The sequence below is a fragment of the Pocillopora damicornis genome, chromosome 3 (assembly GCF_964200805.1).
Source record: "Pocillopora damicornis chromosome 3, jaPocDami1.2, whole genome shotgun sequence".
In the NCBI taxonomy this organism is placed as follows: Eukaryota; Metazoa; Cnidaria; class Anthozoa; order Scleractinia; family Pocilloporidae; genus Pocillopora; species Pocillopora damicornis.
The window spans coordinates 20,715,158-20,729,115 of NC_142672.1; the positions used below are offsets into that span (position 1 = coordinate 20,715,158).

At 38.9% G+C, this 13,958-nt stretch overlaps 1 protein-coding gene across 3 annotated transcripts; it reads left to right on the forward strand.

Annotated features, from left to right (window-relative positions):
- The first annotated feature begins 1,280 nt into the window (after positions 1-1,280).
- Positions 1,281-12,940, forward strand: LOC113679073 (ATP-binding cassette sub-family C member 4). Of its 3 annotated transcripts, XM_089201264.1 has the most exons (10): positions 1,310-1,437; positions 2,813-2,922; positions 3,862-3,888; positions 4,075-4,616; positions 6,178-6,557; positions 6,935-8,268; positions 8,719-9,289; positions 10,600-10,736; positions 11,050-11,411; positions 11,714-12,940. In XM_089201264.1, the coding sequence occupies exons 4-10, from the start codon at positions 4,101-4,103 to the stop codon at positions 12,269-12,271; spliced, it is 3,858 nt and encodes a 1,285-aa protein (XP_089057390.1). In that variant the 5' UTR covers positions 1,310-1,437; positions 2,813-2,922; positions 3,862-3,888; positions 4,075-4,100; the 3' UTR covers positions 12,272-12,940. The 3 variants fall into 3 exon arrangements, with proteins under 3 accessions (XP_089057389.1, XP_089057390.1, XP_089057391.1); XM_089201263.1 differs by lacking the exon at positions 2,813-2,922 and having other exon boundaries at positions 1,281-1,437; XM_089201265.1 differs by lacking the exon at positions 1,310-1,437 and having other exon boundaries at positions 2,798-2,922.
- Positions 12,941-13,958: the final 1,018 nt, after the last annotated feature.

Genomic DNA, 13,958 nt, shown 5'->3' on the forward strand with positions numbered 1-13,958 from the left:
TATCCAAGAACTGAACGTATAATGTAGTGTGGGGCAGTGCGGAATTTTACCTTCCTTTTTGGCCCGTTATTGCCGTCAGTTTCAGATAACACGTCGGTAGTCTAATTACTTTTCGAAAAGCTTAAGTATACGTTGTAGATTCCCGCTCCACGTAGGTGCACGCTCACTTCCAACTCAGCTTTACCATAGTAACACTTCGTTTGCACACGTGACCAAAACAAGCCAATGAGCAACCTCAACTAAACTAACAGAATAATGTATGGAAAACCAAAAGCAAAACTACAAACCATCGGCAGCCCGAATGTTTATTTACATTAGGTTAAAATGACACAATCCGATGGTGCGATCACATTTAGCGATCTCTCTTCGAGGAAAGCAATTTCGTTTATGTTCGTAGTAAACATTTATGGTCGAAAAAATTTAAAATCAAAAACATTCACTCACCTTGATAGAGCTCCAACGTGGACAGGATTGCTCGCGATCGCGTGGTTAGTATAAGCTTACGGATGAACACTTCACGCTCTTTTGATATGCAAACGCGGCCCTCGCTCTTTACCGACGAAAAGAGCATTTCGTCACTTTGAAACAATGCTTATTGCTCCAATTGTATCTCCATTGTCTCTAAACGGACGCAAAGCGAAATTTTACAACTCCCGTTTGGGAATTTGTCAATTCAGATCTAAAGCGACCGAAGTTGGCGGTGAGCGTTTGCAACCTCATTCCAAGGTCATTGCGCCCGCAAAGCATCATGGGTACCCCACTTTTCTCGGGCGACGCTTTTCAATGGGCGCGATTCCGTAATGAGATTGTGAGATACACAATAGCAGATTTAGTGTTTCATTTTCAGATTTCGTAATTTCTTACGTCTTCCAGCACATCAATATCTGCCGTTGATTAAAACCAGTATCATCAACAAATAAAATGAACTGGAGTAAACTAGGTAAGTACTGCATGTGATTTATATGTAAGAAACCCCTTCGGCCTTTGCGTCGTACCTTTGGCAAGGCACAGACTCCTGGAGCTGAACCGCTAATACCGCGTGAGTATGCAAATATAGAGTCCAGGTTCATCATAGTCATGATCAGTGAACTGGTAACTTTCAGTTCATTATCATTCAATAGTACCTCAACAAAAGCCAATTTATCCGTAATGTTTGATAGGTGAGTTATTTGTATCGACTTTGATTGTCACTCTCAGATCATGATAAAAGTTTTGATGTTAGTTATGTCAATCTCTGTGGCCGCTTGTTCAAAGGTTTAGAGACAACGGAGATACAATTGGAGCAATTAGCATTGTTTCAAAGTGACGAAATGCTCTTTTCGTCGGTAAAGAGCGAGGGCCGCGTTTGCATATCAAAAGAGCGTGAAGTGTTCATCCGTAAGCTTATACTAACCACGCGATCGCGAGCAATCCTGTCCACGTTGGAGCTCTATCAAGGTGAGTAAATGTTTTTGATTTTAAATTTTTTCGACCATAAATGTTTACTACGAACATAAACGAAATTGCTTTCCTCGAAGAGAGATCGCTAAATGTGATCGCACCATCGGATTGTGTCATTTTAACCTAATGTAAATAAACATTCGGACTGCCGATGGTTTGTAGTTTTGCTTTTGGTTTTCCATACATTATTCTGTTAGTTTAGTTGAGGTTGCTCATTGGCTTGTTTTGGTCACGTGTGCAAACGAAGTGTTACTATGGTAAAGCTGAGTTGGAAGTGAGCGTGCACCTACGTGGAGCGGGAATCTACAACGTATACTTAAGCTTTTCGAAAAGTAATTAGACTACCGACGTGTTATCTGAAACTGACGGCAATAACGGGCCAAAAAGGAAGGTAAAATTCCGCACTGCCCCACACTACATTATACGTTCAGTTCTTGGATAGAGTGACAAAAACAATACTTTACCATTGGGAAAACAGATTTGTTTTACGATAGTATGGGGCAGTACGGGAATTTTACTAAAAGGAATATTTCTGTGATGTTTTGCTTTCTTGGCGAAATTGATGGTCGAACCTCGCAAATCTGCCGCATTTGAGTCTTAACACAAATTAAAAACCCGGCATTTGAAAGGTAATTTAATTTTACATCTGACCGATTTTTAAACAATATAACCTAATCAAGATAACGCCACTAATTACGTCTATTCTTCTTCGATGAAAAGCGCTACGTTTCGGTTGTCTGCACAAGAAACAATACTTTCGAACACTGCGTACACGGGGGATTACATGATTGACAGTCGGATTGACAGGCCTGCGTGAAGTTACGCATGCTCTCTTTCTCTTTTCTAGCTTATTTGCATTTTCCCGTGCGACGTTTTTCAATGGGCGCGATTCTGTAATGAATATATCAAACACGAGGAAGAATGTTTCATCCGATATCCAAACACCGAGAAGTGGTTGAGAAAACGAGGCGCAGCCGAGTTTTTTTTAACCAACTTCAAGGTGTTTGGATATCGGATGAAACACCCTTTCGAATGTTTGATATAGCTTCTCAAACCATTAATAATTCTTGGAGAAAATCAAAGCAAAAGTTCACCAGATTTTATGATAATTAAGATCACATATCCAAACCTCCTTCACGGTTGTAATTTCCTTTGTTTTCTCAGCATGAATTATTAATGAGTTTGAGAAGTAAAGTTCTTAAACCTGTTGGTCGAAGATCCTCGGATATTTGAATTTCTTTCTCTAGGTCTTAATGCGTAATTATACTGAGTATCTACTATGCCACCATTGATCATTATGGGGAAATAGAGTGACGAATTGTTTAGCATAAATTGAAATAATGGAATATTTCTTCTATACCTACTGACAAAGATACAGACCAGATTGACTGGCCTTCAAATCACATTTTTTAAAACCGAAAGAGTGCGATATACATTCCAGAACTTTGATCAAGATAATCGGCTTTGCTGAAGCATATTCTAGTAAGTAACTTGTTGTTTATTTGTACATGGTCGATTAACCCAAGTAATTCATAAGGATGGACATTTCACCTCTTTATATGATTAGTTGGTTACGCAATCGACAGCTTCTGTAAGGTGCTGTATTGTTGGAGCTTTGGGTACCGAGGCTGCGAAATGAGCTCCTGGGAGGGAGTGAGGGAGGTTTGTTTCTCTTAAAGCTACAAGGGTAATTACTATTCAAAATGACTAGTTATAGAGCCATTGTGCATGAGGCGTATTTGTATTTGACATTAAAAATATTACAACAGATTGAAAAGGAGCCAAAATGTCATCGACTAAGCTAAATTTTCGGAAGAATTTAACCTATGATTGACTTCGGAATCGATGTGAAGCTTTGCTACGCTAAGATATAGCCAGAGGAAACATTTGTAACCACAAGGCTCGTTTTGCTGGATGATTGATTTTCTTAATATGTTTGGGAGCGACTCCGTTACAGAAATGGAAGATTCCATATTTGCTGTGAAAAAACAAATTACCATTTGAATTTCGATAACGATAGGCTTACCTTGTGAGTTCTAATATACATATATTATTTTCAAGGGTTTTTTTTTTCCTTTTGAATTTTTTTTTCGTTCCCCATAGACATTTCAAAAAGAAAAAATGGTCGCTTCTTTTGGTTTGATACCTTCTATTGTCCATGTTAAGTTATTCGTGTTTTTATGTAACGCAATAAGGAGCTTTCATTACGCAAGGTAACGTCAGTAACAGTTGGACACAGAAGGACCGCCTCTCTTCCACTTGCCGATCTGGTTAAATCTTTGGTTTTATCGAGAATTTTGCAGATATTTTTTGTCGTTAAGAAAATTTAATGCACTCGAGACTAAAACACAGCTAAACATATTCTCGTTCCACTTGTGCCTCCATAGTAATTTACCTCTTGCGTGCGTGTTTTTTTTTCAGAGCGCGCTGGACAAAGAGATCTTCAAGGTAAGATAACTAAACTAGTGATCACTTTGAGAATTTCTGAAAGTATTTTATAAATGTGGTGAGGTGCCCATAATAATTTGGTGACACCAGTTTTATAGAAGACGGTTGAGGACATCTTTTATAAAACAAAAAGTTGACAATCCTTTGTATGCCAAGGATTTACGATTGGTTTTTTTCTTTTCGCAGGAGGAATAAGCATAGGAACAGCCGCCATGGAAGATATTTCTGGTACAAATCCTATAGAAAAGGCGGGTTTTTTCTCTCTGATAACTTTCTCTTGGCTAAATGATGTTCTCAAGCTTGGTAGTAAACAGCCCTTAGACGAAAGCCTTTTATTCCGGGTGGATAATTCGATTCAAACAGAAAGACTAGTTACTGAACTGGAACGAGAATGGGTCGCGGAGAAAAGAGCAACTGCACACCAACGAACAAAGCCTCGCTTATGGAGGGCCATGATGAGAACGATTTCCCGCCGAGATTATGTCATTATGGCATTACTAAGGCTATGTTACTCACTAACATTGCATGCGCTACTTCTGTTGATATGGTACTTCTTGAGAAGTATTTCTACAGGCACAGGTATCAGTTACAAGACATCTCTGCCCTTTGTAATTGGTATTTTTCTGGTCACCATGATGAGAACTGTCGTGCAATCCAAAGCCATATTTAAGGCGCACGTATTAGCCATAAGACTGAAAGTTGCCGTGGTGGGACTCATTTATAAGAAGGTGGGCAGAAAAGATATAGTGATTTTGATAGTTGTGGCTGATAACCGCGATTAATTTTATTCAGTAATATCGGCATTTTTGTTTTCCATGAAATCTTTGTTGCACGGAGGATTCACAACAACTTTTATGCACTTAGTATTACAGATGGCCGCATTTGCTTTGTTACAACGTTTGATATTGACTATTATAATAGAGAGCTTTAGCATCGACCAGGGCGGTGTGGATAATGTTGGTTATCCTTTTTCGCATTGATCTCCCTGTTTCACCGATATACACTTTGCCGCAGTCGCATGGGATCTTGTAAACGACACCGTTTTGTTTTGTTGGTTCTAAGGCATCTTTAGCTAGGTCGCACTCAGTGAGACCTAAGCGGTATGTCAGATTTGAAAACGGTCCTTATGCTTGATGTTGTAGGCAGCGGCGAAGAATCTGTGATACACCCCTTATGTAAGGTGTAAACGAAGAAAATAAAACAGTTTCGTTTAAAGGATCCCATGCAAAGCTTGGATACTCGAGACGAATAAAGTTCATCTCCATTTACAAAGTGTTAGAATACAAGGTTTGAATGTCTATAAGGAATGAAATCCGTGAAAGTAAACTAAATTTAAAATCCTGTAAACTTCCGGTTTTTGCAACTTAACACAGGTGAAAATTACTCGCCTTCTCGTTTAAATGCGTTAGCACTAAAAATTTTGTCCACAACGACTATAGAACGACAGCCCGCTAAAAAAGCACATGTGCCGTAACTTGACAGTGTCACGAAAGGACTTCCAGCCGTCTTCGTCGTCTCTTTCGTCACCGATGCTAAAGTTCTTTACTAAAAACGCATTGTAATGCAAGTGTATGCTCTGCCAAAAGTTAGTGTGTATGAAATTATGAACTCATTACGACTTCAACACGGACAAAGTGTGTAATTCATTAAGAATTCCCGTTTTAATCGACACATGCGCAATGAGGCGCTAGAATTACCGAGGGACACCGGATACTACTTGGTACCCTTGCAGGCAGTGTTTGAGATTCCTGCAACCGACACAATCTTTTAGACTTGTCTTTCTTGTACTCTATAGTCAAGTACGGTCCCCGCCATGTCAAATAATATTGCGTAGCGTCCTTGTAGCTTTCTCGTGTTTCCCTTCTTTTATTTTTCTCCTTTCCTTCTTTTCCTTCATGATTGGTTTGCAAATTAGGAGATACGCCAGAAGGCATCCAACATCCAAAATTCATTTCTGCGCCATAGAGAGGGACAAGGGTCTTTTCGGTTGTGAACCACGAGTTGCTGCATTACGTTCACAGATAGTTTATTCGAACTGGCGGCGTCAATTGTCGAGTTTTTTTCAGCACGCTCAAAGAGAAATCTCGAAACGGTTGGTTTACTGTTTGAAATCTCAAACATGTAAATAGTACATTTACAGATATACATTTCAATCGTAAAGATAAAGATAACATCCTTTTAAGAGGATACTTCCCCTGCACAGAAATGATTCTGTGTACGTGAAGAAAAGGCACTTTTACCGTTTTTTAAAATAACAATATCTTTCTTGTTTCCCTTTTTCTTTGTCAGATTCTAAACAGTCAGAGATGCACCTTAGAAGACTCGCTTTCGGAGAACACTATCAACCTTGTTTCCAACGATGCTCAAAGTATTGAGGAGCTGGGTTATGTCTTGTATTCATTTTCATTCGCCTTTGTAGACCTCATTGCCTCTTTGGCTCTTGTATGGTACTTAGTGGCCTGGCAAGCGTTGTTAGGAATTTCCTTTTTTCTTGTCGTCGTTGCTTACGGATCCTTCATAGCTCGTGAAACTGGGAAAATACGCCACCGGGCTGCTGCAGTAACCGACGAGAGGCTGAAGATAATGAATGAGATCATCTCTGGTATCCGCATGGTAAAAATGTACGCTTGGGAATGGAACTTTAGGGATCTGGTTGCACAAATAAGAAGGTTAGAGGATTGTTGTGTTTTCCAGAAAATATCATAATTTTACCAACAGATCGACTTTAACTCTTCAACCCCTAAGGAATCATCAATCACATATATTGTTTTCTTAAATCTGAAATTTTCGACCGTCCCCTCAGTCCAATTGGTACGTGCTTATACGTAAAGATTACAAGATTTCATAGTGATAGCCCTCGATTAATCAATCGATGAAATTTAAATTTACATCTTTCTCTGTACATGCGTTTTGTGTGAAAACGTAATTTTAGACTTTCATCCACCGATTAATCATGGAGATGGGCCCTCCATACCAGGAAAAAACTATCAGAGTGTTAAATAACGCCACATGCACGAATTACATTCCTTCAAAATGTTTTCCACAGGAAAGAGATCTCTCTGATTCGTATACGAGGATTCTTCATCTCCAGTATCTACGCACTGTTCTTCACCAGCTCCACGATTGCAGGTTTTATTTCAGTCGTAACGCTGCTCCTTACAGGGAATCTGCTGACCTCATTTATGGCTTTTACATTGCTTTTGGTGTTGAGTAACACTAAAACGGTGGTGACAATATTCCTTGTTCATGGATTGCGCTACACTGCCGACGCAAGGACGGCTTGTTGCAGAATGCAGAGGATACTAGAAAAGAATTCCTTGTCAAAGATGCAAATAGATCATGGCGATACAATATTGCCCTTTACAGACCGAAGAAAGCGATCGAATTTTGTCAGAATTGATAGTTTTAAAAATGGAAAACCGGTATTAGTTGGTGCTCGAAAGCTGGAACCGCTAATCGACAACCATCCACCGAAGGTTACGCTCGACAAAGTTTCGTGTGCTTGGAGTAAAACGTCGGAGATTCCTGCGCTACAAAACGTTTCGTTAGATGTTGCTGATGGGCAGCTTGTGGGTTTAACAGGCCCAGTTGGAAGCGGAAAAACAACTTTACTACTTAGTATTCTGGGAGAACTTCCCGTATGTTCTGGTCGAATTTCTTGTATCGGAAAAATGGCTTTCGTATCCCAAATTCCTTGGGTCTATTCAGGCACAGTGCGAGAAAATATTGTGTTTGGCAGACAGTTTGTCGCCGAAAAATACAATAAAGTTATCATGGTTTGTGACCTTGAGAAAGATATTAAATGTTTTCCTAAAGGCGATCTAACTGAAATTGGTCAACGCGGAGTCATCTTGAGCGGTGGTCAGCGTGCTCGAGTAAGTCTAGCACGCGCGATATACACTGATGCTGACATTTACTTATTGGACGACCCACTCAGTGCAGTGGATGCCAAAGTCGGCAAAAATCTATTCGAGAGGTGTATCAAGGAGTTTCTGGGTGGAAGAATACGCATTCTGGCTACTCATCAGCTGCAGTTTCTAAAAAAGACTGACAGCGTTGTGCTGCTTGAGAATGGTTCGGTTGTAGGTCAAGGGACATATAGTCAAGTACTTCAACTCAGCATGGGCTTTCGCTTTTTTCAGCGTGAAGCGAAAGGAGCCCCCAGTTTGGAGAAAGATGATCTTGAAATGGCTACAGTTGTGTGCAAAGACAAATCAATGACTGTCCCTCAAATAAATGGTGAAAGAGTGGATCTCACAGATGATGCGGAGGATAGAATGATTGGAAGTGTGAAGTGGTTGTTGTACTGGAAATATTTCAGAACTGCACTGTCAACTATCATGATAGCAAGCCTTTCCGTTTTCTTGACTTTTGTACTAGGTAAGTGACAATCGCTTGGAGTGTTTTTTTCATGACCCATGCCGCTAAACTGTCTGGAAATTTTAATAACTATGCGAGGACCCTCGCCAGCTTGGATCATCCTATGCATTGTCTAAATTTCCCTCGAATAAAAAATGACAGTCTTGGTCGAAATAATTTGTACTCGTTAATCGCGTGATAGCTTTGAAAAGGAGTGTAAATCCATCGCCTATAAGTACGAGTTCATCAAGCCATTCTAAATTGCAAGAAGCTATTAAAAAATCTGAACATTTGCCTCATCATGACGACAGAGAATATCATGAAACTCGTCTTCTTCAGCAAATAAAGTTAGCTGTGGCGATACTTTTAGGTACATTATTACCGACCGTATAGCCTTAACACCATTAATCACAGTCTTTTTAATTTTTCAAGGCACTTATACATACCATTGAATTTTTTGTCTCTCCTCAGTATTGTGGATAGCACCCTTCTGGTGGGTCTCAAGAATGACAGAAATGCCATTTGAAAAGCAAAAAAATTTCATCACTCTTTCGGTGTACGGATCAATTGCTATTGCTTCCTTGCTTTTTACAATCGTATCCTCGTTCTGTTTCTATGTCACTGCTTTGAGAGCATCAGGAAACCTTCATGACCAGATGATAAACGCTGTTCTCAAAGCACCAGTTTTATTCTTTGATACTAATCCAGTTGGTCGCATCTTGAACCGTTTCTCCAAAGATGTCGGTTGCATGGATGACCTGCTTCCAGGAAAGTTTCTCTTTGCCGTTCAATTATGTCTTCACTTTCTTGGTGCTACCATTCTTTCAGCGGTATCCAATGTTTGGCTCTTCATTACTTGCACTCCATTAACAGTACTTTTTATCTACCTGACTAAATATTATTTGAAATCCGCTCGAGAGCTCAGGCGACTTGAAGCTATAACCTGCAGTCCGGTGTATTCCCTTATTGCTGATACAATGGCTGGATTAGAGGTGATAAGATCATCTGGGATGGAGGATAATTTTCTGCAAAAGTTTTATCGGTGAGTGCCCTATGAAAATACAATGTCATTGTTACGAATATTAAATATCCTGAATTATACCGTCCCCAAGTCTATAGAACTAACATTAAACAATTCACAATTTAATATCAAGGAAAAAATTGTTGAACTGTACTTCATTTGATATTGAACCTAACAATGTAGGATCCTTAAACCGGTTAATTATACCTATAGGCCTTTCCGGCTTTTTCAGACTTCTTCGCCTTTCCTTTTTCTATTTTCTATTTCCTATGAATTATCTGTAGAAATTAGCTTTGTTCCTCTTTTAATATGCATATAAAGGCATATTATAAATAAATAAGTGAATAAAAAAAAAATAAAATTAAAATCTGTCCACCTGCATTGAATAAAACATTGGACTGTATGGTGGATCCCATTACTTTAAACAATTGTCATAGACATGGAAAGAGAAAACGTTAGCAGTTGTAAGCCATTTATTTTGGACGGAATATTTAGTTGAGATATTGAATGGCAGAAAAGATAAAAATCAAAATGATCAAAACTGCAAGCAATTAGGGTTTTTGAAAACAGCTGAGCCGCTATCAATCTTTACGACCTTTTGTAAAGACCCCATTTCTGATGGGCAGGAGCTGTTTAAACATAATTTCTACTCAATCAATTTCATAGATATTACATATCTTTAACTTAAGGCTAAAGCTATTCTATGGTACACTTAGCATATTCTTTAGTTAGTACGTACGTTACGATTGGTAATTTTGGCGGGCCGTATTTCACTGTACACCCCGACTGATTACAAAGTTAGTTTTACTTTAAACCTTCCCCTCTATTAGAATACAGAGATATATTAAATATCTAAACGAACCTTGTTTGTTGGTTTGTTCTGTAAGTTACAGATCTCGTTATTTCTGCTCATATTTATGTTCTACGCTCGGGTCATAAAACTGAGCAGAAAAAAGCTCCGTTGGTAAGTTACAGTACGGACCTCGAACTCGGATAGTAAGAAGTATTTAGTGAAAATTATTTGTGTTACTAAGTTTCTGTTTTTTGGCTCAAGATGGCGCTCAGTCTTATTTATATATTTTTATTAATTCATTAATACTATTATTATTTTTCTTTTTTTGGAGGGGGAGTGAGCAGAGTTTGAAATTTATTTTTGTTGTTGAAAGATTTCAATGGTAACGTTAAAATTCTCTTTATTTCATTTTCCTTAAAGGTGAGATTATGACATCAATTTCGCATGAACCGATTGGCTCAATGTAATACGATGTACTTAATTGGGACACCGGTCTCTAACTAAGAAGAACTCATTAATGTATTGGTCTTTTTTTAAGATATCAAGACAAGAACACGTCAGCCCTGTTTTTGCTGAAGGCCTCAACACGATGGCTTGCTTTCCGAGGAAATTGTTTGAGTAATTTTCTTGTCACTTCTGTGTCGGCTGGAGCTTTGTTTGCAACACAAAACCCAGGTATATATTCTTAAAGTTTCTAGTGCTACTGAATCGTCCTTTCTTTTCGCTTGTGTGGTCACTTTATCGATTAACATTCTTTGCCTGGCGAGCTCTTTCTTATAGGAGCCTATTCCTGCCTCTCAGAAAGTTTCCTTTCTCTCCGCGCTGTTAATAAATCCTATTTACTTATCAAAATATCCACTTGACAAGAGCAATTTGAATTACGCTTTTAGTACATCATCAAAGAGCATAACCTTCTCTTCACATTCCTTTTCACTAACTTTTGTAGAAGTATGATCAAAGATAATTGGTAAACCGCTCTTATTTTCAGCTTTGGCGGGAATGTCCCTTACTTTCGCAGTCGACACATTGGAAGCAGCCCAGCACGGTATCCAGGTAGCCTCAGAAACAGAAAACTACATGACATCAGTGGAAAGGGTGTTTACCTACACTAAAATCGAATCTGAACCTGGATACAAGCTAGACAGCCTACCTCCTGAGTCGTGGCCAACAAAAGGCACTTTAACATTGCGAAACTTATCTTTATCATACTTGAAGGGAGCACCACCAACTTTGAACAGAATTAATTTATGTATCTCTGATAAGGAGAAGGTTGGTGTGGCGGGTCGTACGGGAGCTGGAAAATCATCATTAGTGACGGCTTTGTTTAGAACACCAGAACCAGAAGGCGAGGTGAGAACATGCAGAGTGTTACCGTTAGGCACACTTTAAGATCTCGTTTCTTCATCTCCTTCCTGTTACGCGAAATGTAAGTTTTCTTAAAACTTGTTTAAGAAATCGTTAGTGAGTTTTAATGACACAAATGACTGTGATGGTGAAAAATTGATAATTATGATGATCGAAAAGATAAAATAACGTATTATTTCTTAGAGGACATTTGTTTTGCTCTTCATTAGTTTCCGTTTTACATGCACGCCTTAGAAATATCATTATTCGACATCATTTTGATCCACTTCCTCATTTCATTTGAATAGATTATCATAGATGGCATAGATATCACGCATCTCAATATACAGGCAGCTCGCAGATCTATGGCTGTCATTACTCAGGATCCTGTCCTCTTTAGCGGAAGCCTTAGGAAGAACTTAGATCCCTTCTCCTTATACAAAGATCATGATCTGTGGAGAGCTTTGGAAGATGTACAGTTAAGTTGCCTGGTACAACAATTGCCTGAAAAGCTGGAGTACAAGTTGAAAGAGTCTGGGAGCAACTTCAGTGTCGGCGAGCGCCAGTTGGTCTGTTTAGCGCGTGCACTGTTACAGAAAAGTAAGATCATCATCCTAGATGAAGCCACAGCTAATGTCGACTTCAAGACAGACAGACTGATTCAAGACGTTATTCGCAACAGATTTAAAGACTCCACAGTAATAACCATCGCCCATCGCTTGAACACCATCATAGATTATGATAAAATGGTGGTTATGGATGAGGGACGAGTGTTAGAGTTTGACAAACCTGAAGTGCTGCTACAAAATGAGGATGGAATCTTTGCTCGTCTTGTGCATACCCAAAATGTAACAGCGGCACATTGAGCTCGGCTTTAATCGACGATGGAATCACACTCACGTTTGTGTTACAACATATATTGGTACCAGTCTCTGTTTCCGCCTTAGTATATTTTTAATTCGTGTTAACCGAGGATAGTTTTGCAGTTTTCCTTGTAAGGAATAATTCCCATTTGAAAGGAGTTCGTCAGTTAAATTCTATGAGAAAGGAGAACGCTCCTTCATCTCATCGCAGTAAGTTAAGCTTCTCCCTTAGTTTGAAGATAGCTCATCTAATTTTCAACGTTTTCACATCGTCTTTTTTGTTTTTACACTTTGGGAACCTCTTAGAAGAATCGTTTTCTCAGATGAGTTTGTAACGTCTCATAATAGGTATGAATATTGGGCTATTCGTTTATTTTATTGGCATAAGTAGAAAGATGTTATAGTGTAGTACTGAGGCATATCAACAACCCACTGACCGTTTTAAATTTTTTTCTAAGTTCATGATAGCAGGTAAAATTAATTCATTATCTTATAAGGATATTGAGATACCCCGTTCCGACAAACTGGACTTAAGGGTACTCAAATTCGAGGTCCTGTCGTCTTGTAAAACATGTAGAGTACGGCGTGGTACTGACATAAAAGTGAACCTTTAGTAACAGAAAGCATGATCTACTTTGTTTATTTACACAATAAATTTTCTTCACAAACACACACCTTTCCGTTTCAAAGTTTTCGGGCTGAAAATAATAACTGAGGATTGAAGTTTCTCTGTCTATACCATCAAAAAGCGTATATTTTTGGACAACGGTTATCCTTTTTTTTCTGTTCATAACGATAAGTTTTTTTCTATGGTGTGACTTGAAAGTTTTAATATATGATCTAATACCTGATATCCAGTCACCCTCGACAATTAAAAAGAACACCCACCGAAATGACTGAAATTTGATAGTAAACGCGTAGCGTAAAATTATAAAGGATTAGGCTCACTTATTTTTTCCAACCTTCCACAAGATAACATTATAATCGGAGTTCGCACCGCGCAAACGCCATAGCCAGGAAAAATCTGGTTAGAAAATCACGTACGTCCGACCATCCTCACCAGGTGCGCCATTCCTGACACTACGGATGACTCAGCTAAACGCGCACCCACCCTCAAGATTTGCACAGAGCAGAGAAAACTGTGCCCCCAACTGAAAATGATTTGTTTAAATTTTCCCGCTGAAGAAGGAGCGGGGAAGGGGGGGAAACAACTCTCATGGAATTTTTTTTCTGACCGATGAGAAAATTTACGTCACATTCAATTTATATTAATGAAATCTCTTCTTAAGAACAGCAGAAAACTTTCTCAGGCAAGTCACCATCAATTTTTTCCTAATTCTTTTTTTTTTTTTTTTTAAATATATAATTTCAGGTTAGCGTGTAGAGTAGTATGTTGCTCGCACCAATCAGATCGCCGCATTTGGGTTATGTATCTCGCACCAATCAGATTACCGCATAGGGGTGTGTATCTCGCACCAATCAGATTGCCGCATTAGATTGTCCCATCTCAACCCGCCCGGCGAAAAAGAAAATTTTGCATGCTAAGCATGCCTATGTTTTATTTCGTGTCGGACTTCACCGAATTGGAGGGGCTGTTCGTTGGCGAACAGTTTTTAGACAAATGAAACGTGCAACATCAGCTCCAACAAAAAAATCATAACCATTAAAATTACAATTTTCTCGATAGCGA

What these genes read in the sequence shown, in the direction of transcription:
- LOC113679073 (XM_089201263.1), top strand. Translation starts at nt 1,311, where the DNA reads ATGCTCTTTTCGTCGGTAAAGAGCGAGGGCCGCGTTTGCATATCAAAA. An exon ending in CTGGTTGCACAAATAAGAAG is followed by an intron (nt 6,558 to 6,934) that starts GTTAGAGGATTG and finishes TGTTTTCCACAG; the next exon opens with GAAAGAGATCTCTCTGATTC. An exon ending in GTTTGCAACACAAAACCCAG is followed by an intron (nt 10,737 to 11,049) that starts GTATATATTCTT and finishes TCTTATTTTCAG; the next exon opens with CTTTGGCGGGAATGTCCCTT.